The sequence below is a fragment of the Aethalodelphis obliquidens genome, unplaced genomic scaffold (genome assembly GCF_003676395.1).
Source record: "Aethalodelphis obliquidens isolate GAN/ISIS:26980383/991018 unplaced genomic scaffold, ASM367639v1 scaffold63, whole genome shotgun sequence".
Taxonomy (NCBI): Eukaryota; Metazoa; Chordata; class Mammalia; order Artiodactyla; family Delphinidae; genus Aethalodelphis; species Aethalodelphis obliquidens.
The window spans coordinates 10,503,553-10,523,901 of NW_020838007.1; the positions used below are offsets into that span (position 1 = coordinate 10,503,553).

At 35.8% G+C, this 20,349-nt stretch overlaps 2 protein-coding genes across 4 annotated transcripts in view; one reads left to right on the forward strand and one right to left on the reverse strand.

The window, feature by feature from the left end:
* NDC80 (NDC80 kinetochore complex component) overlaps positions 1–13,874 on the reverse strand; it is a 55,432-nt gene extending 41,558 nt beyond the window's left edge. Inside the window, exons 1-6 of the mRNA XM_027088551.1 lie at positions 13,703–13,874; positions 12,060–12,169; positions 10,590–10,667; positions 7,603–7,726; positions 7,326–7,498; positions 6,534–6,636 (exon numbers count right to left, since the gene is read on the reverse strand). Coding sequence (XP_026944352.1) covers positions 6,534–6,636; positions 7,326–7,498; positions 7,603–7,726; positions 10,590–10,667; positions 12,060–12,160 — 579 coding nt within the window. The 5' untranslated portion in view covers positions 12,161–12,169; positions 13,703–13,874. The remainder of the gene's footprint in view (positions 1–6,533; positions 6,637–7,325; positions 7,499–7,602; positions 7,727–10,589; positions 10,668–12,059; positions 12,170–13,702) is intronic.
* A 21-nt stretch (positions 13,875–13,895) lies between these two features.
* The window catches only part of METTL4 (methyltransferase 4, N6-adenosine), a 28,298-nt gene continuing 21,844 nt past the window's right edge, over positions 13,896–20,349 (forward strand). The window contains exons 1-3 of one of the 3 annotated variants that reach the window (XM_027088564.1): positions 13,896–13,971; positions 14,704–15,098; positions 16,584–16,646. In XM_027088564.1, the coding sequence (XP_026944365.1) occupies positions 14,709–15,098; positions 16,584–16,646 (453 nt within the window). In that variant the 5' untranslated portion in view covers positions 13,896–13,971; positions 14,704–14,708. The other 2 variants (XM_027088562.1, XM_027088563.1) reach the window with 2 other exon arrangements.

A 20,349-nucleotide genomic window follows, 5' to 3' on the forward strand; every position in this document is an offset into this window, starting at 1 on the left:
TGGTTCTTTTAGAAGATAAAGAAAATTGATAAATCATTAGCCAGAGTCATCAAGAAAAAAAGGGAGAAGACTCAAATCAACAGAATCAGAAATGAAAAAGGAGAAGTAACAACTGACACTGCAGAAATACAAAGGATCGTGAGAGATTACTACAAGCAACTGTATACCAATAAAATGGACAACCTGCAAGAAATGGACAAATTCTTAGAAAAGCACAACCTTCCGAGACTGAATCAGGAAAAAATAGAAAATATCAACAGACCAATCACAAGCACTGAAATTGAAACTGTCATTAGAAATCTTCCAAGAAGCAAAAAGCCCAGGACCAGATGGCTTCACAGGTGAATTCTGTCAAACATTTAGAGGAGAGCTAACACCTATCCTTCTCAAACTCTTCCAAAATATAGCAGAGAGAGGAACACTCCCAAACTCCTATGAGGCCACCATCACCTTGATACCAAAACCAGACAAGGATGTCACAAAGAAAGAAAACTACAGGCCAATATCACTGATGAACATAGATGCAAAAATCCTCAACAAAATACTAGCAAACAGAATCCAACAGCACATTAAAAGGATCATACAACATGATCAAGTGTGGTTTATCCCAGGCATGCGAATACTCTTCAATATATGCAAATGAGTCAATGTGTTAAACCATATCAACAAATTGAAGGATAAAAACCATATGATCACCTGAATAGATGCAGAAAATGCTTTAGACAAAATTCAACACCGATTTAAGATAAAAACCCTCCAGAAAGTAGGCAGAGAGGAAACCTACCTCAACATAATAAAGGCCATATATGAGAAACCCACAGCCAACATGGTTCTCAGTGGTGAAAAACTGAAACCACTTCCTCTAAGATCAGGAACAATACAAGGTTGCCCACTCTCAACACTATTATTCAACACAGTTTGGGAAGTTTTCGTCATGGCAATCAGAGAAGAAAAAGAAACAAAAGGAATCCAAATTGGAAAAGAAGAAGTAAAAATGTCACTGTTTACAGATGACTTGATACTATACATAGAGAATCTTAAAGATGCTGACAGAAAACTACTAGAGCTAATCAATGAATTTGGTAAAGTAGTAGGATACAAAATTAATGCACAGAAATCTCTTGCATTCCTATACACTAATGATGAAAAATCTGAAAGAGAAATTAAGGAAACACTCCGATTTACCATTGAAACCTAGGAATAAACCTACCTAAGGAGACAAAAGATCTGTATGTAGAAAACTATAGGACACTGATGAAAGAAATTAAAGATGATACAAACAGATGGAGAGATATAGCATGTACTTGGATTGGTAAAATCAACATTGTGTAAGTCTATACTACCCAAAGCAATCTACAGATTCAACGCAATCCCTATCAAACTACCAATGGCATTTTTTACAGAACTAGAACAAAAAATTTCACAATTTGTATGGAAACATGAAAGACCTCGAATAGCCAAAGCAATCTTGAGAAAGAAAAACGGAGCTGGAGGCATCAGGCTCCCTGACTTCAGACTATACTACAAAGCTACAGTAGTGAAGACAGTATGGTACTGGTACAAAAACAGAAATATAGGTCAATGGAATAGGATAGAAAGCCTAGACATAAACCCATGCACAGAGGGTCACCTTGTCTTTGATAAAGGAGGCAAGAATATACAATGGAGAAAAGACAGCCTCTTCAATAAGTGGTGCTGGGAAAACTGGACAGCTACATGTAAAAGAATGAATTTAGAACACTTCCTAACATTATACACAAAAATAAACTCAAGGGCTTCCCTGGTGGCGCAGTGGTTGAGAGTCCGCTTGCCGATGCAGGGGACACGGGTTCGTGCCCCAGTCCGGGAGGATCCCACATGCTGCGGAGCGGCTGGGCCCGTGAGCCATGGCCACTGAGCCTGCGCGTCCGGAGCCTGTGCTCCGCAACGGGAGAGGCCATGGCGGTAAGAGGCCCGCGTACCGCAAAAAAATAAATAAATAAAATAAACTCAAAATGGATTAAAGACCTAAATGTAAAGCCAGACACTATAAAACTCTTAGAGGAAAACATAGGCAGGACACTCTATGACATAAATCATAGCAAGATCCTTTTTGACCCACCTCCTAGAGAAATGGAAATAAATATAAACAAATGGGACCTAATGAAACTTAAAAGCTTTTGCACAGCAAAGGAAACCATATACAAGATGAAAAGACAACCCTCATAATGGGAGAAAATATTTGCAAACGAAGCAACTGACAAAGTATCATTCTCCAAAATATACAAGCAGCTCATGCAGCTCAATATCGAAAAACAAACAACCCAATCGAAAAATGGGCAGAAGAGGTAAACAGACATTTCTCCAAAGAAGATATACAGATTGCCAACAAACACATGAAAGGATGCTGAATATCACTAATCATGAGAGAAATGTAAATCAAAACTACAATGAGGTATCACCTCACACCGGCCAGAATGGCCATCATGAATAATCTACAAACAATAAATGCTCGAGAGGGTGTGGAGAAAACCCTCTTGCACTGTTGGTGGGAACATAAATTGATACAGCCACTATGGAGAACAGTATGGAGGTTCCTTAAAAAACTAAAAATAGAACTGCCGTATGACCCAGCAATCCCACTACTGGGCATATACCCTGAGAAAACGATAATTTAAAAACAGACTTGTACCACAATGTTCATTGCAGCAGTATTTGCAATAGCCAGGACATGAAAGCAACCTAAGTGTCCATCAACAGATGAATGTTTAAAGAAGATGTGGCACATATATACAATGAAATGTTACTCAGCCATAAAAAGAAATGAAATTGAACTATTTGTAGTGAGGTGGAAGGACTTAGAGTCTGTCATACAGAGTGACGTAAGTCAGAAAGAGAAAAATACCGTATGCTAACACATATATATGGAATCTAAAAAAAAAAAAAAGGTTCTGATGAACCTAGGGGCAGGACAGTAATGAAGATGCAGATGTAGGGAATGGACTTGAGGACACGGGGAGGGGGGAAGGGTACGCTGAGACGAAGTGAGAGAGTAGCATGACATATATACATTACCAAATGTAAAGTAGATAGCTAGTGGGAAGCAGCTGCATAGCACAGGAAGATCAGGTTGGTGCTCTGATACCACCTAGAGGGGTGGGATAGGGAAGGTGGAGGGAGATGCAAGAGGGAGGGGATATGGGGATATATGTATACATATAGCTAATTCACTTTGTTATACAGCAGAAACTAACACACCATTGTAAAGCAATTATATTCCAATCAAGACATTAAAAACAAAACAAAACAAAGTCCTAGAAGAAAACATAGGCAGTAAGCTCCCTGACAGTGGTCTTGGCAATGATTTTTTGGGATTTGAGACCAAAAGCAAAGGCAACAAAAGCAAAAATAAACACACGGGACTATATCAAACTAAAAGGCTTCTGCAGAGCAAAAAAATGATCAACAACATGAAAGGGTAACCTACGGAATGGGAAAAAATATTTGCAAAGCATTTATCTGATAAGGTGTCAGTATGCAATATCCATAAAGAAGTAATACAACAATAGCTGAAAAATAATGAAATTAAAAAAATGGGCAAAGGACCTGAGTATACATTTTTACTAAGATATTCAAATGGACAACATGTACTCAACATCACGAATTATTAGGGAAATGCAAATCAAAACCACAGTGAAAACCTCATGCCTTTGAGTATGGCTTACATGGAAAAGACAAAAAATAAATGCTGGTAAGAATGTGGAGAAAAGGGACCCCTTGTGCACTGTTGTACATTTGTACGACCACCACAGAAAACACTGGTTTCCATGGAGGTTCCTAAAGAAATTAAAACTAGAACTACCACACGGTGCAACAATTCCACTCTAGGTATGTATCTGAAGGAAACAAAATCACTATGCTGAAGAGATTCCTGTACATATATGTTCACTGCAGCATTATTTACAACATGGAAACAGCCTAAGCATCTACTGACAGATAAATGGATAAAGAAAATGTGGTATATGTGTATATATATACACACATACACATATGTACACACAATGGAATACTATTCAGCCATAAAAAGAAGGAAATCCTGCCATTTGTGACAACATGGATGGACCTTGAGGGCAGTACTCTAAATGAAATAAGTCAGACAGAGAAAGACAAATATTACATGATCTCACTAACAGGTGGAATTTTGAAAAAACAAGCCAACAAAAAGGGATCATATTTGTGGTTACCAGAGGCAGGGGGTTAGGGAGTAGGAGAACTGTATAGAGGTCAAAAGGTACAAACTTATAGCTATAAGATAAATAAGTCCTGGGAATGTAATATACAACATGTGTATACACCAAACACTACTCTTTGGTATATTTGAAAGCTGCTAAGAGAGTAGATCATAAAAGATCTCATCATGTGGGAAAAAAACATTTTTCTTCCTTTTTCTTTTTGGCATCTATATGAGATACGGATTTTAACTAAAGTTACTGTGGTAATCATTTGGCAATGTAAGTCAAGTCATTACACTGTACACCTTAAATTTACAGTTCTGTATGTCAATTATATCTCAACAAAATTAAAGAAAAAAAAAAAACCAAGGGGAAAAGATGGGTTATCCAATAAAAGGTATTGAGATATATGAATGAGTCATTTAAAAAATAAAATTGCCTTTTCTTTAATGTTAAAATAAATTGCAGATGGTTTAAGATTTAAACACAATACAAAGAAGGCATAAAAATACTATGGAAAAAAGCAAAAGCACTTTTTAAAAAACATGGGAGTAAAGGAGACCATCCTAAGTCGGGCTAATTACCTAGGATTCTGTTAAGTGGGAAAGAAAGCATAAGAAGCCTATGAATGCTCTCTCATTGATTCTTACATTGTTATAGTGTTCAGTTGCACTACCTCAAGCAAATTAAGATAGGAAGGAGAGGATTTCAATCTATGCCTCCAAGTCTATGTAATGGACTTGGAGGCATCTCAAGAGGTCCCTCCCCGATAGAAGCCAAAGCAGGTACTCCATACAGAAGCTCCTGTATCACTGTGGAAATGCTATCTCCCTAAAACATAACAATGACCTAAGCTGCTTAGGCAAACAAGGGTAAGGTGTTCTAATGACAATAGTGGTATTTGGAGGGAAGAGCAGAGAGGTGGTTACCCAACGTCCACGTGTATCACTGAGGAGAGGCAAACTGAACGCATAAAAGTTATACATAAAGTTCAATAAAACTTAAGTTCTGTTAATGGACTATGGTAGTGGATTTCTACTTCTCTCTTGAAAATTGGTGGTGCTGAATGTACCAGTATATCTCCTGGGTCAAAAGCCATCCCCAGTGCCTGCCTACATTTAGTTATGGGCTTGCTGACGGCCAAGAGAATGTCAGGGGACAGTATTAGTTCTAAGGATTCCAGCACTAAGTAGGACAGGAAACTCAGAAGCTGTAGAAGGAAGAGACTGCATTAGACTAGGTAACAATGTACATATTTACATTTGCAACCAATTAAAATACAGCACATAAATCAAAAGGATAATGAGGGAAAAACATTTGCACCATATACATAAGAGCTTATTTACCCAATTCAACTCTTTGACATACAAAATGGCGATCTTGCAAATAAGATAAAAAAGTCAAAAGACATGAATATGCAGTTATAATGTGTGAATATTCAAGTTTAAAAACAAAAATTGCAAATACAAAAATATTATCTTTTGCTTGTCATGTTGTCAATTATTAAAAACATCGATAAGCTTAATATGTAAGGAGTTCAATATATAAAGGCTTATAGTAATACTAGAAAGAAATATAAAATAGGCCAAAAAAGCACATATAAGCAAGTTATAAGAAATAGCAATGATAATGATAAATCATTCAAAAACATAATCACTTTAATAATATATTAAAACAAACTACATTTCCACCTCCCAAATGGGTAAAAATTTTAAAACAATAATGCCTATCATGTGGGAAAATGGGTATTCTCAGACATTGTTGAGGACCTTTTAACTGGTGCAATTTTTCTGGAGGGAAATTTGTCAATATGTATCAAAAGTTGAAAATATACACATAATTTGCATAGCAAAAATGCACCTTTAAAACTATATCCTAAGAAATGTTTTAAGTTGTTGCCTCTGAGTTGTGGGATTATGAGTATACCAATTTCTGTGTACGCGTTTCTGTATTTTCCAGAACTTTTGCAATGAATATGGACTTTAAATAAAAAGGGGAAGAAAACCAAATTCATGTTATGGGGGAAATTCCTACTGACTTATTTTGCTGTGTTTTTTTTTTTTTCTGTTTGTTTGTTTGTTTTTGAGCTGTAAAACCTCATGAAAACAAATGATCTCCTTGCCATTGTGATATTTCCTTTCCTCACTTCTGGAATCATATATTAACATTTTGAAGAACTTAAAACAAAAAGTGCTTTGAAAACTGAAAACTGATGCAGATTTTGAGATAATTGGTAAAAGCAAGACTGGGAGAGAAATAGAAATACCCTGAGGTAAAAAAAAATCTTTCCTATATATATCATTAAAATGAGAAATCAAATACCTTGATGCAGTCTATTAGCCAAACCAAGGCTGCCACAATGTGAGGCCATGTATGAGGGGCCCCCACTGTATACATGGAGCTTTTCGATAATGCAAAAGGATACCTATGAAAAATCAGAAAACATAAGCCAGTATGTTAATTTTGTAAAAATAATGGCTAAATTAAGCAAGAAGTTACATTAAAAAAAATTCCCCATATATACCATCAGTCTCGACTTGTTTAGAAGATACTTGTTGAGATTCTCTCCTTCGTCTTCTTACCCTCAAATGGTTTTGTGTATTTTGTTTTAATTCTCTGCAGATTACTTTGTACATATATTCCCTAAGCAGAACTTGATTTACAACCAACATGCTGGACTTCTCTCCTGAAAGATTGTTCCCTCAAATCCAATGTACCCCAAATAAACCACATGTATGTATTTCTCCTCCTCAAATCCACTTCTCCCCCTGTGTTTATTCTACATAGGCTTTTCTGGACTTTCTTACTCCATTTTCACCAGGCCTTCAATCCTATCTTTTCTGTTTCTATAAAATCTGCAGTAGCTAGCCTATTCTATCTATTCCTCGTCACATCAGTAGTTGAGGGCTTTATGATCTATCATCTGTAGTTCAGTAATAATCTCCAAAAAGTTGTTTTTTTTGCCTTTTCAATTTATCTTGCATATGTGCCCCATAGTGACCATCTTAAAATATATTATTTCTCTAACTCAAAATCTTTACACACTTATTGAGTTTCATTCTTTTCTGTGTTCCAACAATCTCTCTAGGCTAACGAGAAATATAACATACAAACCCAAGATCTTTAAAGATTCTTGGAACCTCTTCTTCAAACTTTGTGTCAGGAAGTTCATACGAAGGGCACAGGAAGCCATAAAGAAAAGTGAAGATCTTTAGGAAGTCTTTAACAGAAGGAGCTTGTAGAGATTTCATGGATACGCTATATGCATAACCGTTTTCTGAAAGAAACTATAATAATTTTTATGAAACATCAAACATTTTACAATAGGAAAATTATTGAAGAATACTTAAGAAAACACTCACAATTTCGAATGGTTAAGATTATAAAATACCTCACAGAGCTGTCGAATACATTGCTGAATGAATGTTTTGTCATTAAGTGGTCTTGGGTCCTTGATTTTTTCAGAAGTGGAAAATATACCAAATTGACTATTCCGGGATCCATGTCCACTAGTTCTGTAAACATATTTTTAAAAAGTCAGTCAAAATTATTTCCTTCTGTGGTCAAGCCTAAATTATTTCAAGGCAATTTTATATTTTAACATCAGCACCAAACATTAAAGTTCAATTCTTTGGTTTTTATTTAACTAAGATTTCTCTTACTCAAAGCAGAGAAAAAAAGAGCAAATAATGAAGATTAAAGTATAAAATGAGGTGGGAAGAAAAGTACACTTTGGTGCTCTGCATTACTAACACATACATCATCCTCTAAAACTGTGCATTTTGAGTCCACTAGGTCTTCTGCACCAACTGTTCTCCAGGTCTATTCAATAACCCAGATTCTTTCAACAACCTACTTGCCCCTCCATGATTGCTCCTTCATTTCCAACCCCTTTATTTACCATTATTTATTGCAGGAAAATTTGAGATGTTGAAAGATTGTGCTTTCTTTCATAAACGTTATTGTGCCGTGCGATATTATGTATCTGATTGTTATTTACCATAAATATATGTTGCTACTTTTTAGTCATTAATAGCTATAGCATATATGCTCCATCTTAAGCCCCTCCTCTCAAAATAAAACATCATTTGTTTAAATCTTTATAATGGTTTCTTTTGCTTCTCTTTGTGGCCCAATTTACCTAACCATTGTAGTTTATTAAATATCCTTGGGACAATACTTTTCCTTTTTGGACAGATGCCACAAAACTGAGTTACAATGAACACTGCTGTAATGTCTGAACTCTGTTCATCAAAACAATTTCTCCCTGCATGTTTGCTTGCTGCTTTCAAGTTCTCTCCTGACCAGGATCTAAAAGTTCTTTACCTTGGGCTCTCTGATGCCACTGCTCTGATTAACTAGCTAATTAGCTAATTCTTCCCCTGAGAATTTGCTATTTGAGATCCACTTTTCTACATACTGCTATTACTTGATCTTTAATTTTTTTTTTACTAGGAAAGAATACATGTATAGACTCAGCTCTTATTCTACACAAAACTGTACTAATAGATAGCTTTTCAAATTATAAAAGAATTTCCCAACCAATCAAAATACTGTATCATTCAACTTATAGTTTAAGAGAATAGGGTCTAGAAGCAGAGTCTGGTTAAAAATTCTGTCTCTGTTACTAGTTGTATGACCTTGGGTAAACTATTTAACCTCTGTGCTTTAATTTCCTAATGTCTAAAATGAAGACAATAACAGTATCTACACATAGGGCAGTTCTGAGGATTGATTAAAAGAGATATAAAATAGCACTTTTCTGGCTTACAAAAATGCTCAGCAAAAGTTAGAATTTATAATCATTAGCATCAGTATCTCTGACATTCAGCTCTGAGATGAAAGTTACATTACAAAAATGCCTTAAGATTTTTTATCAACTAGAATAAACACCAGAAACAGTTTAACTTGGGTTCATGACAAAGACTTTTCATAAGGTAACAAATATGTCATCTCTAAATATTTTCAAAATATAATTAAATAAACATTTGTTTTAAAACAAAGTTATATTTTGTTTTTGGTGAGATGAACAGTTTCTTTATTTTGGAGTTGGAAATTTCTTTAAAAAATTAACTTTATTGAGGTATAATTGCTTAGAATAACATGCACCTGTTTAAAGCATACAATTTGATGAGGTTTGACAATATTTACACCTGTGTAATCTCTACCACGATCAAGATATTAAACATTTCCATCATCTCAAATCTTATCCCCCTTACCAGTCAATCCTTACCCTACCTCCAGCCTAGGCAACTACTGATCTACTCTAGACAGTGGTTCTCAAAGTGTGCCCTAGGGGATCGAGAAGTCAAAACTATTTTCCCAATAAAATTAATTTTTTTCACACCTTTCATTCTTATTCTTTCGTTGAGTGTACAGTGCAGTTTTCCAGAGGTTGGCTACATGATGTCAGATATTATAACAGACTGAATTCCGAAGCAGATATGAGAATTCAGCTATCTTTTATTAAGCCAGACATTAAAGAGATTTGCAAAAATATAAATGTCACTCTTCTTACTGAAATAGTTTTATTTTTAAAAAATTAAAGCATGTTATTTATATTAACATGTAATGGGTTACTGTTATTTTATTTTACTTTATTTTTTTAATATTTACTTATTTAATTAATTTATTTATTTGGCTGCTTCGGGTCTTAGTTGCAGCACGCAGGATCTTTGTTGAAGCATGTGGCATCTTTTGTTGCGACGTGCGGACTCTTCATTGCAGCATGCAGGCTTCTCTCTAGTTGTGGCATGCGGGTTTTCTCTTCTCTAGTGGAGGTGTGCGAGCTCAGTGGTTGTGGTGCGTGGGCTTAGATGCCCCGCCGTATGTGGGATATTAGTTCCCCGACCAGGGATAGAACCCGTGTCCCCTGCATTGGAAGGCGGATTCTTTATCACTGGATCACAAGCACAGTCCTGGGTTATTGTTATTTTAAACTGAATTAATACGTACTAATTTTTTTTTCTCAGTTTTATTTTCTAATATAGTTAATATCAACAGATACAGCCCACAAGATAAAAGCTCTTTGGAGTCCTTAATATTTTAGTAAAAAAAAGTCTTTGGCTGAGATGTTGGACTAGATGATGGTTCCTAATTTTAAAATGCTATGATTCCATAGTATGTGAAAGCTATGTGTAGAATTTTCAATCAAGTATTCACTTGTAACAATGAAATAGTGGTCTAAATGTGCTGCTATATCTCAGCATAACCTAAAGCAAATACAACCATTTTAACCATTTAAAACAGAGGAAAACTAGATTATAACTTTCTCTTGAAAGGGACCATGCCATCTAATTTTTTGTACTTTGACAGCATCTAGCTCAATGCATGGCTATAAGAATCCCTTCCATTAGAATTAATAAAAAAAATCATTACCTTTTACCAAATACAGAGGCTTTTCTTTCAGATGTGGGTTTGTTAATACTCAATTTTCCAAAGGTTGATTTCTCTTTGCTTTAAGAAAAGGAGAAAAACAAACTCTTTAAATAAGTGGAAAAATATTAGTTCAAGAAACTTTTGTAAATACATTGGAACCAACCCCTCTTCCTCATTACTTATAAGAATAATTCAAAATCATGAAAATTTTTAGCAGCAATCATAGCTATCAAAAATAGGATAGGCTTACAACATAGTAAGAGTTTTAACACTAAAATGTTAAGAAAAAAGGAGGAAAAAACCCCATATCTACATTGTAATGTTAATTATCCTAAAATATGTACATTTATGGATAACAACTTCAAAGGAAAAGAAATAACTTAAAAATAGATATTTTCAATCATAGAATGATAGCCACATTTAAAATTTTTTCTTTTGAGGCTCACTCTTTATTAGACCGCAGCTACACTTAAGAACATACATTACGTCAATTACAGACCAGAAACGTTGACAAAGGCAACCTTTTAGCTTTGAATGCAATTCAAGGCACAAATCTTTTGGAGTAGTAATGTGCAACAGTACAAAACATTTCTCTGATTTCAGAAGAAAAAAATGTATAAATATTTCAAATTTCTAAAAGTAGCAGAGGCTCATACTATGTAAACCCAAGTAACTTAAGAACAGTTAGCAAGTAACTTGTACCTTGGTAATAGAGAAGGAATGATAGCACTCAACATGGTTACAAATATCCTTCTCTTAATTGTAAGAAATTCATTCATAGGGAAAAATTAGTTTATGATTTTAAGTTCTTTTTTTCCCCCTCATTTTATTTTTTATTAAAAAAATTAAAAAAATTGAAGTCCAATTGATTTACAATGTTTCAGGTCTATAGCAAAGTGATTGAGATACACATACACACACACACACACACACACACACATACTTTTTCAGATTCTTTCCAATTACAGATCATTACAGGATATTGACTACAGTGACAGCAAGTTCTTTGGGGCACCTTTTCTTTTTCCAGTGAATCCTGAGGAAATAGTTTGGAGAAGTGGTGTTCTGTAGGCTGCTACTAAACTGCAGCTAATTGTCAGGGCAAATAATACCTTTCATTGAGAACTGTGCTAGTTGGATACACCTCAGTAAATAGAAGTTACAGCAGAGAACCTGCTCAAACAAGCAGCTCTACAGTAAAGGAGGAAAATAAATGAGTGGAAGAGTGCTGAAAAGGAATTAGTAGTCCCTCAGGGATTGCCTAGCAAAAGACGTGGCTTTGGAGATTTCACTATCAAATGAGATAAAACACAACACCTAGTAACATGCCCATTTTTTAGCCTTCACTGACTCCAAATTAGGTACCACTGAGAACAGATAAGATTCATCACAATATGACTCATACTACATCTTTGTATTAACCTCCTTTACAGATTTCTTTGCCAAAGACAATAAGGCATAGGTACTCACGTTTGAGGGGTATGGAGGCCTGGTTTATTTAAGTCCTGGGATCTTAATTCCTGCATAGAGAGGCGGCCAGCACCACCGGTAGAAAATGAACTTCGTTTCATGTTTATGACCTGCATTCACGAATTTGGTAATGAACAAGTCTTTCCAGACACAGATGGTACCTTAAGCAACAACTATTATCTTTACCCTCAAACAGAAAGGCAGCCAAGTTTCACTGTTTTTTCAAGATAATCTTTCCCTGGCTATCTTTGCTTGTTCATGTAAGGTGAAGTCCTAATTTGCAGGGAACATCTATCTATTTAACTCCATTTAAAAATATTCAACACAGGGCTTCCCTGGTGGCACAGTGGTTGGGAGTCCGCCTGCCGATGCAGGGGACACGGGTTCGTGCCCCGGTCCGGGAGGATCCCGCGTGCCGTGGAGCGGTTGGGCCTGTGAGTCATGGCCGCTGGGCCTGCGCGTCCGGAGCCTGTGCTCCGCGTCGGGAGAGGCCACGGCAGTGAGAGGCCCGTGTACCGCAAAAAAAATAAATAAATAAAATAAAATTCAACACACAAAAACACTTACTAACTGCCTACCATGTACAAGGGAGTGTGAAAGTAATGCAAACAATACAAAGGTGAATAAGGTATGATTCCTACCTTCACAGGGTATTCATGGTAGTTAAACTCCTAAATCCTAACTCAGACCACATCACCACTGTTGGCTGTGCCTATTTCAATGGGAAGTCAGAGGCTACTGACAAGAACTACCTCTGATGTTTCATTTTCTTTGGTCTTGGAGCAGAGCTATTCAGTTTTCTTTTCCTAATGTCCATCTGCCCTGCTCTGTCCTTAACCTACTGTTTCCCATTTACATTATTCAATTACTGCCCCTCGTGCTTCAATCTCCCTCTCATCAAGGATAAATTATCTGGTCTACAGACTGCTTCCATTTTCTCAGACCACATTCACATCTCATTCCCTTCCCATCTACTGAAACGGTTGCCTCCTGAGATACTCATGACTGACAAATCTTTTGATCCTATCTTAACCCTGAGGCATTAGACACTATACACCTAGCCCTTCCAGGTCCTGCCCTGGTTTCCAAGAAAGTGGACATCCGTGGTTATCCTTTTACTTCTTGGGGCTCTCCTTTGTCTTTTAAACTGATTACACTCTTTACTTCTTTGTTTGGCTATTTCTTCTTCAGTATACGCTTCTGATCTATTAAACTTTTCCACTCTCACCTATCTGTCCACTCCCAATCTCCACTTAAAATGTACTCTTAAAATCTGAGGTTAAGACTTTCAGATGTACTCCTTACACGGCCACCAGGATGTTACACTAGTATCTCAAACGCACCATAGCAAACAGTTCTTCATCTCGTCCTTCCTCTCCCTGCTCCCATCCATTCTTCCCCTTTTCCTCTCTCCATGTCCTCTTCACCCCACCGGTGTCACCTTGGCCCTCCCCTTCTCCCTTGGAAAATCACTGCCATAAGAAATTTATTGGACTCCGGGAAACTAGCGCCTAGAACAGATGGGGCCCGGGGGCCGGTTACAACAGCAAACACCAAAACGTGAATGTAACTTTTTGGCGCCCTGGCGTTCTCCCTCTAGCCCAGTGCTGCCGGAACAAAATTAAAGCAAAGTCATTAGTCACCTTTCTTCCAGCTTCCCGATACGACGCAGGGACCGAACTGCTGTAAACCGTGCTATTGCCCGCTAGACAAAACGTCAGCCGCCAAAACACAACCTCCTTCCTCCACCCGCCGGCGCCGTTCGAATTTTAAAATCTCCGGCGTCGCTGACGTCATCGCGCACGACATGCGCGCGCGTGCGCAACTCTCTCGCGCCGCTCGTCGCCGGAACTCTGCGTGTTGGTGAAATGCCGCCGCCTCACGGGCGCGCTCGGGCGTGTTCCGGCAAGCTGTAAGCATCCTCTGAGAAGTCTGGTCCGACCCTTAAATTTAGCTGTGAACACCCGAGCGCTTTACGTCCCTGAGTAGCGAGCAGAGCGCTCCAGGCAGCCCTTGAAACGTTTTTTCCGTACAGCAACATGGCGGCTCCCGTTGACTGTTAGAAAAGGAGATTTGTTTTTTCCTTTGCCTTGAAAGGAGTGTCTTTCAGGACCACTGTTTAGATGGGTGCTGTTTCATGAAGCAAGTCTGGGAAGGCGGGGTGCACTTTTCTGACAAGGGAGGCGGCGAGGTAGGAGATAGTGACGGCCCAGTGTGGGCGCAGTCGGCCCCAGGGTCGCGCTGCTGAGGCCGCCGCCAAGGTTCGGGCTCAGGGCATGAGTGCTCTCTGGGGTTCCAGGTGCTCTAGCGGTGGCCTGCGGAAAGCTGGAGGATCCAGTGTGGGGCCGAGAATTAGGAGAGAAAAGTGACCTGAGCACAGTAGGTTACTTTGCTAAAATATGACATCCCCCCTTACCTGCGTTTGAACTCAGAGGCAAACACAGCCCCAAACTTGGAGAGTGGTGGGTGGTGGGAGGGGAACTCAGAGCCGAAGTCTGGATACCTGGGTCTTGTAGCAATTGTGCCATCAACCAGTTGTAATTTTGGGCACGTCACCTTTCCTGTCTGAGTTTAGAACTTAATTAGGAAAGTTGGGTTTATACTTCTAGTGTCTAATTCTCAGAGGTGTGTGTTTGTTTTAAAGGAAGAATGTCTGTGGTGCGTGAGCTATCGCCAGGATGGTTACTGGATCATCTTTCTTTCATTAACAAGATAAGTTATGAACTTCACCAGCATCATGAGCCTTGTTGCAGTAAAAATGAGCTTACTTCTTCTGTTCACGTTGATACTCTTCACGTGGATTCTATGTCCTCTTTTGGAGCCTCTGCTACCTGTACTGCTTCTACCACTAAGCCAGAAAATGATGATGGAGGAAATTGTGAAATGTTCATACAAAAATATGTTTTTCGATCTGAACTGTTTGATGTCACCAAACCTTATATAACTTCTGCTATTCACAAAGAATGCCAACAAAGTAATGCAAAGGAAGATCTAGTAAATGATGTTAAGAAAGAAATCTCCATTTTTGTTAATGGGAAGGTAATAAGTTTTAAGAAGTTTAAATTTTTCTATAGAGAACACAAATTTATTATTCCAGCATCTCAAATATCTTGTGATTTACTAAGTATAAAGAATAGTCAATAAAGCATAATAAGACTTTAGCATATCCAGAGTGATTTTTAACTTTTTGCTAACATTCTACCATTCTTAGAAGACCAAATTTGCATATTTCAGAAGTAAGCAAAGTTGATTCAAAAGTGAATGCTCTGTAAATTAAACAAACAAAACTAAGTAACAAAAAAAGAAACCCTGTCTGCCTAGGTTTTCGTATTAAGTGCATGTTTTTACACCTATTTTTGCTCAAAAATATGTTTCTCTGTAAAATTCTAAAGCAGTATATAGCAGTATAAAGGGGGAATTTTAGAGATTTATCCTTTGGGGATAAGCTTGTATAATAAATGTTTGGAAGAAGGGTGATATTTTTGAAAAGTTTCTAGTGATAAAACTAGACAGCTACTATGGAAAATATATATTCTTAAAATATATATATTTGTATACACATTGGTGCAATCAAAAGTTTTGAGAGTGCCATATAGAGTCAAATTAATTATGCATGAATACTTTTTATGTATTTGAAGAGCTCAGAGGTGATTATACAAAGTCCATTTCAGATAGATCATATTAACATTTTCTTTGTTAGAGATAGGAATTACATTCATTATTCACCCAATAAATGTTTGAGATCTTTCTATGTGCTGTTGTACAAGGAGTGATGAAACAAGATAAATATAATCTCTGCCTTTTTAGATCTTACAATTGAGTGGGGAAGAAAGATACTAAATAAGAAAGCATGTTGAGAATTAGAATAAGAAAAGTGATAGAGAGTCCATGTATTTATTCAGACAAAGAACTTTTGTTGTTAGCCTGCTAGGAGTTATGCCACCATGTAGGCACTGAGATTTCAGCAATGAAAAGTACAAAGTCCCTGCTCTATATTGCAGACTTACATGTTCTTTGCTATGGAGTTGTTAGATGTAGAACAGTGTTAATATATCTTATTTATACCTAATCCTCAGATTACACATAAAGATCTATTAAAAGTACATTGCGAATTGTTTTTGTTGTAGAAATTAAGGAAGTTCAGAATAATTATACCATATATCAACTGATAGATGACACTGGTGACTCATACAGTGTCACAGTTTCCTTGTGTTCTATGGATGTCAGTGCCATTTTATTATGTCATACTAGTTCTTACTAATAGTAGATAACGCCTACATGGCCTTTTATCACCCATTAAGTTTGTAATAATAGTAATAATAATAATTATTATTATTTGGGAAATCTTACCTCCCCAGTCCATACTCTTTGCACTTATTTTGACCTCAGTAGTTATTACCTCTTAAAGAATGAGATACACAATATGGAAAATGTGATAAAGAAAAAGGAAGTACTAATATATTTCAAAATACCATTATTTTGATGATGGCCACATAATTTTTTTCCCTGTAATTTACTCTTTAGAAACGTAAGAGATGTGTTGTTTTCAATCAAGGTGAATTGGATGCTATGGAATACCATACAAAGGTACGGTGTAAAATATTCATTGATGACTTTGGAAGGTTAATGTGAACTAGTATAAATAAAAGGACAACGTAAATAAGGATGTTCTTAAAAATCAATCAGTCATTTTTAAAAAAATTATTATTTATTTATTTATATTTACTTTTGGCTGTGTCGGGTTTTAATTGCTGCTGCTGGACTTTCTCTAGTTGTGGCGAGCCGGGGCTACTCTTCACTATGGTGCACAGGCTTCTCATTGCAGTGGCTTTTCTTGTTGCGGAGCATGGGCTCTAGGTGTGCGGGCTTCAGTAGTTGTGGCTCGCGGGCTCAGTAGTTGTGGCTCGTGGGCTCAGTAGTTGTGGCTCACGGGCTCTAGAGCGCAGGCTCAGTAGTTGTGGTGCACAGGCTTATTTGCTCTGCGGCATGTGGGATCTTCCTGGTCCAGGGCTTGAACTCGTGTCCTCTGCATTGGCAGGCAAATTCTTAACCACTGCGCCACCAGGGAAGTCCCTCCAGCAGTCATTTTGATCAAGGTTAGAATTTAACACTGGAGTGATTTATCATTACTTTTATTGTAATGAACAATTTAAACCAATTTTTATTAAAATCTCATATACTTCTCATTTACATATTTAATATAAGTAAACTTATGCTATATTGGTTAAGTCCAGAAATTTTCTGAGTTATAAAAGCCTACTGTCAGTAGGTAAAACAACTTAAGATAGTGGCAGAAGAAAGTGAATAATATGAAGGATGTATTTCTAGAACTTAGAGGTTACTGAGATCTGGGAGTTAAAGAAATGAGAGGAAACAGAGGGTTCAAATTGTTTTAGATCTCATTGTCTTTCCTACTTTTATTTACTTAATCTTTAATTGCTGACATTTAGGTATAGTATGCACATGTCATTTTCTATATTTATGTGTGGTATCTGCAGGATAAATTTCGATAACTCAAATTTCTGGGTCAGAGGGTTTGAACATTTTGATAGATACTGCCAAATTGCTGCTATGGAGATTGTATCATCTTATTAGCACACTAGAACTGTATAATTTTGCCTGTTTTCCCACATCCTCACCATTATAGTATATTATAGTTTTTGATGTTTGCCAATCTAATTGTTGAAAATAGTATTTTAGTATGGCTTTAATTTGCATTTCTTATTATGAATGTAGTTAAGCATTGTAATGTATGTTTAAAATTCATTTGTATTTCTCTTATGTGAACTGTTTGTTTCCTTTGCATACTTAAAAAAATTGGATTGTTCTTTTTCTTACTGATTTATAGGAGCTCTTTATATGCTGGGGAAATTAGGTCTTTGTCTATTATGTAAATTACAAGCATATTTTTCCCAGTTTGTCATTTTAATTTTAATTATGATTTTTTTTGGTTTTGGTTTCGCCATGCAGACAATATTATATTTTCATTTAGTTGAATTTATCATTTTTTTCTTTTATGACTTCTGAATTTTGGAATCATAATTAGAGAAGTATTCCTTCTTCAAGGTTTTAAAATAATTTCCCATGTTTTATTCTAGAACATTTATGATTTTATTTCAAATTTATATCCTGATCCATTTAAGACTTTATCCTGGTATACAGTGTGAGGTATGGATCCAGTTGACTACTTATATCTCCTACCATTATTCATGCAGTTTTTCCCTCCTTATATGAGATGCTTGATATACTAAATTCACATAAGTATTTGAGTTTATTTCTGGACTTTAAGTCTTACTTGTTTGTCTCACTATTTATTTGCCAATCTCTTTTGAGATTTTATAATGTGAATATGTTTTAATATCTTATGTGGTAGTTACTTATTCCCCACCCTCCACCCCCCCCACCCCCCACCCTGGGCCATCTTATCATTGCTACTTTTTACAGAATTTTCCTGGGCTTTTTGTTTATTTTCCCACATGAATTTTAGGATCAATTTTAGTGTCTGGTTAGAAAAACTAACCTGTTGAAATTTTTATGGTAATCAAATTTATAAACATTTACTATTAGCATCTTTAAGATGTTGTGATCCTACTCTAAAACATAAATGTGTCTTTCCATTTGTTTAAGTTTCTGTTGTTATTCTGTAAAATTGTCTTTATATACATCTAGCATTAATTTAAAAAAATTGAATGTCTTGATTTTTCAGGTAATAATTATAACTCTTGCAAATATTAATAGTTTTACTTACACCTCTATAATTATTATATCCCTAATTTATTTATCTTCTCTAATTGTATAGGCTGGAAAATATGATACAATATTAAGTAACGTTTGTGAGAGTATCTATCCTTGTCCCTGACTTTGTAGGAGATGATTTCCTCTCCACTGGGTTTTGGGCTGAGTTGGAAATAGCATGTTAAAGAAGTTTCTGTGTATTCTTATTTATTGAGTGTTATTATCAACTGTGGTTACTGAATTTTATCAAATGTTTTTAAAGCATCTATGGAGATTGAATGGATGATTTTTCTCCTAATATTTTCCTTTGATTCTTAATCATATGTAACCACCTTACATTTGTAGTATATATTCCAAATGACCATGACGTATTATTTTTTAAATGTTCTGCTGGATTTTGTTTGCTACTATTTTATTTGGAACAGTCGTAAGTGAGATTGGTCTGATATATTTAATTTTTTTGTTTTATATATATAATTATATACAGATATTTACATATTTCAGTGTTGGAAGTTGGAAGTTTTTCTTTTTTTCTCCCCAATTCTCTGGAGTAATCTGTTCTTTAAAAGTTTGGTAGAAAAAAAAAAAAAAAAAGTTTGGTAGAGCTCCCCTTTGCATCCATCTCAGTATGTTGCTTTTTTTGTGGGGATACTTCTTTGACAGCTTTTCCTTTTTCCTCTTTGGAAATCAATTTTAGATTAAAAAAATTCTTTTGTAGTTAATCTTGGTAAATTATGTTATCTTAGAATATTATCCATTTCATCTAATTTTTCAAATTTGTTTATGAATAGTCTGTTTCTGTGGTTATTTTGCCTTCACTATTTATGTTGTATGTTTACTTCCTTTTCCTTGATAGATTAGCTAATGCTTTGCCTAATTTATTAGTTGTTTTTGAAATTAATTTACCTTAAAAATGTCTAACTTATTTCTGCTTTAATCCATTTTAATTTATTCCGTTTTTTTCTTTTTTTGACTTTTTGAGTTGTCTTAGTTCATTTTTTTTTCTTCTTTTTTTTTTTTGATGGAAGTATTCAATGTTATGATTTTTTTTCTTGGGGCACTGCAGCATACCATAGGTTCTGATATGTTGTGTTGTAATTGTCATGATGTGAAATTTCATTGATATATCATGGTTTTCTAGGGATTTGCTTAAGAGTTGTTTGTAATAGAGTTTTAAATTTCCATGTTAGAATGGTATTTTTGGTTTGATGGTTAATGTTATATTTATCTCCATAAAAAAATGCCAAATTGCTTTCCAAAGTAGTTGTACTGTTTTGCATTTCCCACCAGCAAAGTATAAGAACTCTCTTTGCTTCATATCCTCACTAGCATTGATATCATCAGATTTTTGATTTTAGGAATTCTTTTAAGTGTGTAGTGGTATTTTATTGAGGTTTTAACTTGCATTTCCTTAATGACTAATAATGTTGAGAATCTTTTCATTTGCTATACATCCATATACATCCATCTGCTATACATTCTTCGTTGAAGTTTTCATAGGATCAGTGTTTTTTCATCCTTGAATATTTGAATTAATTCACCAGTGAAATTATCT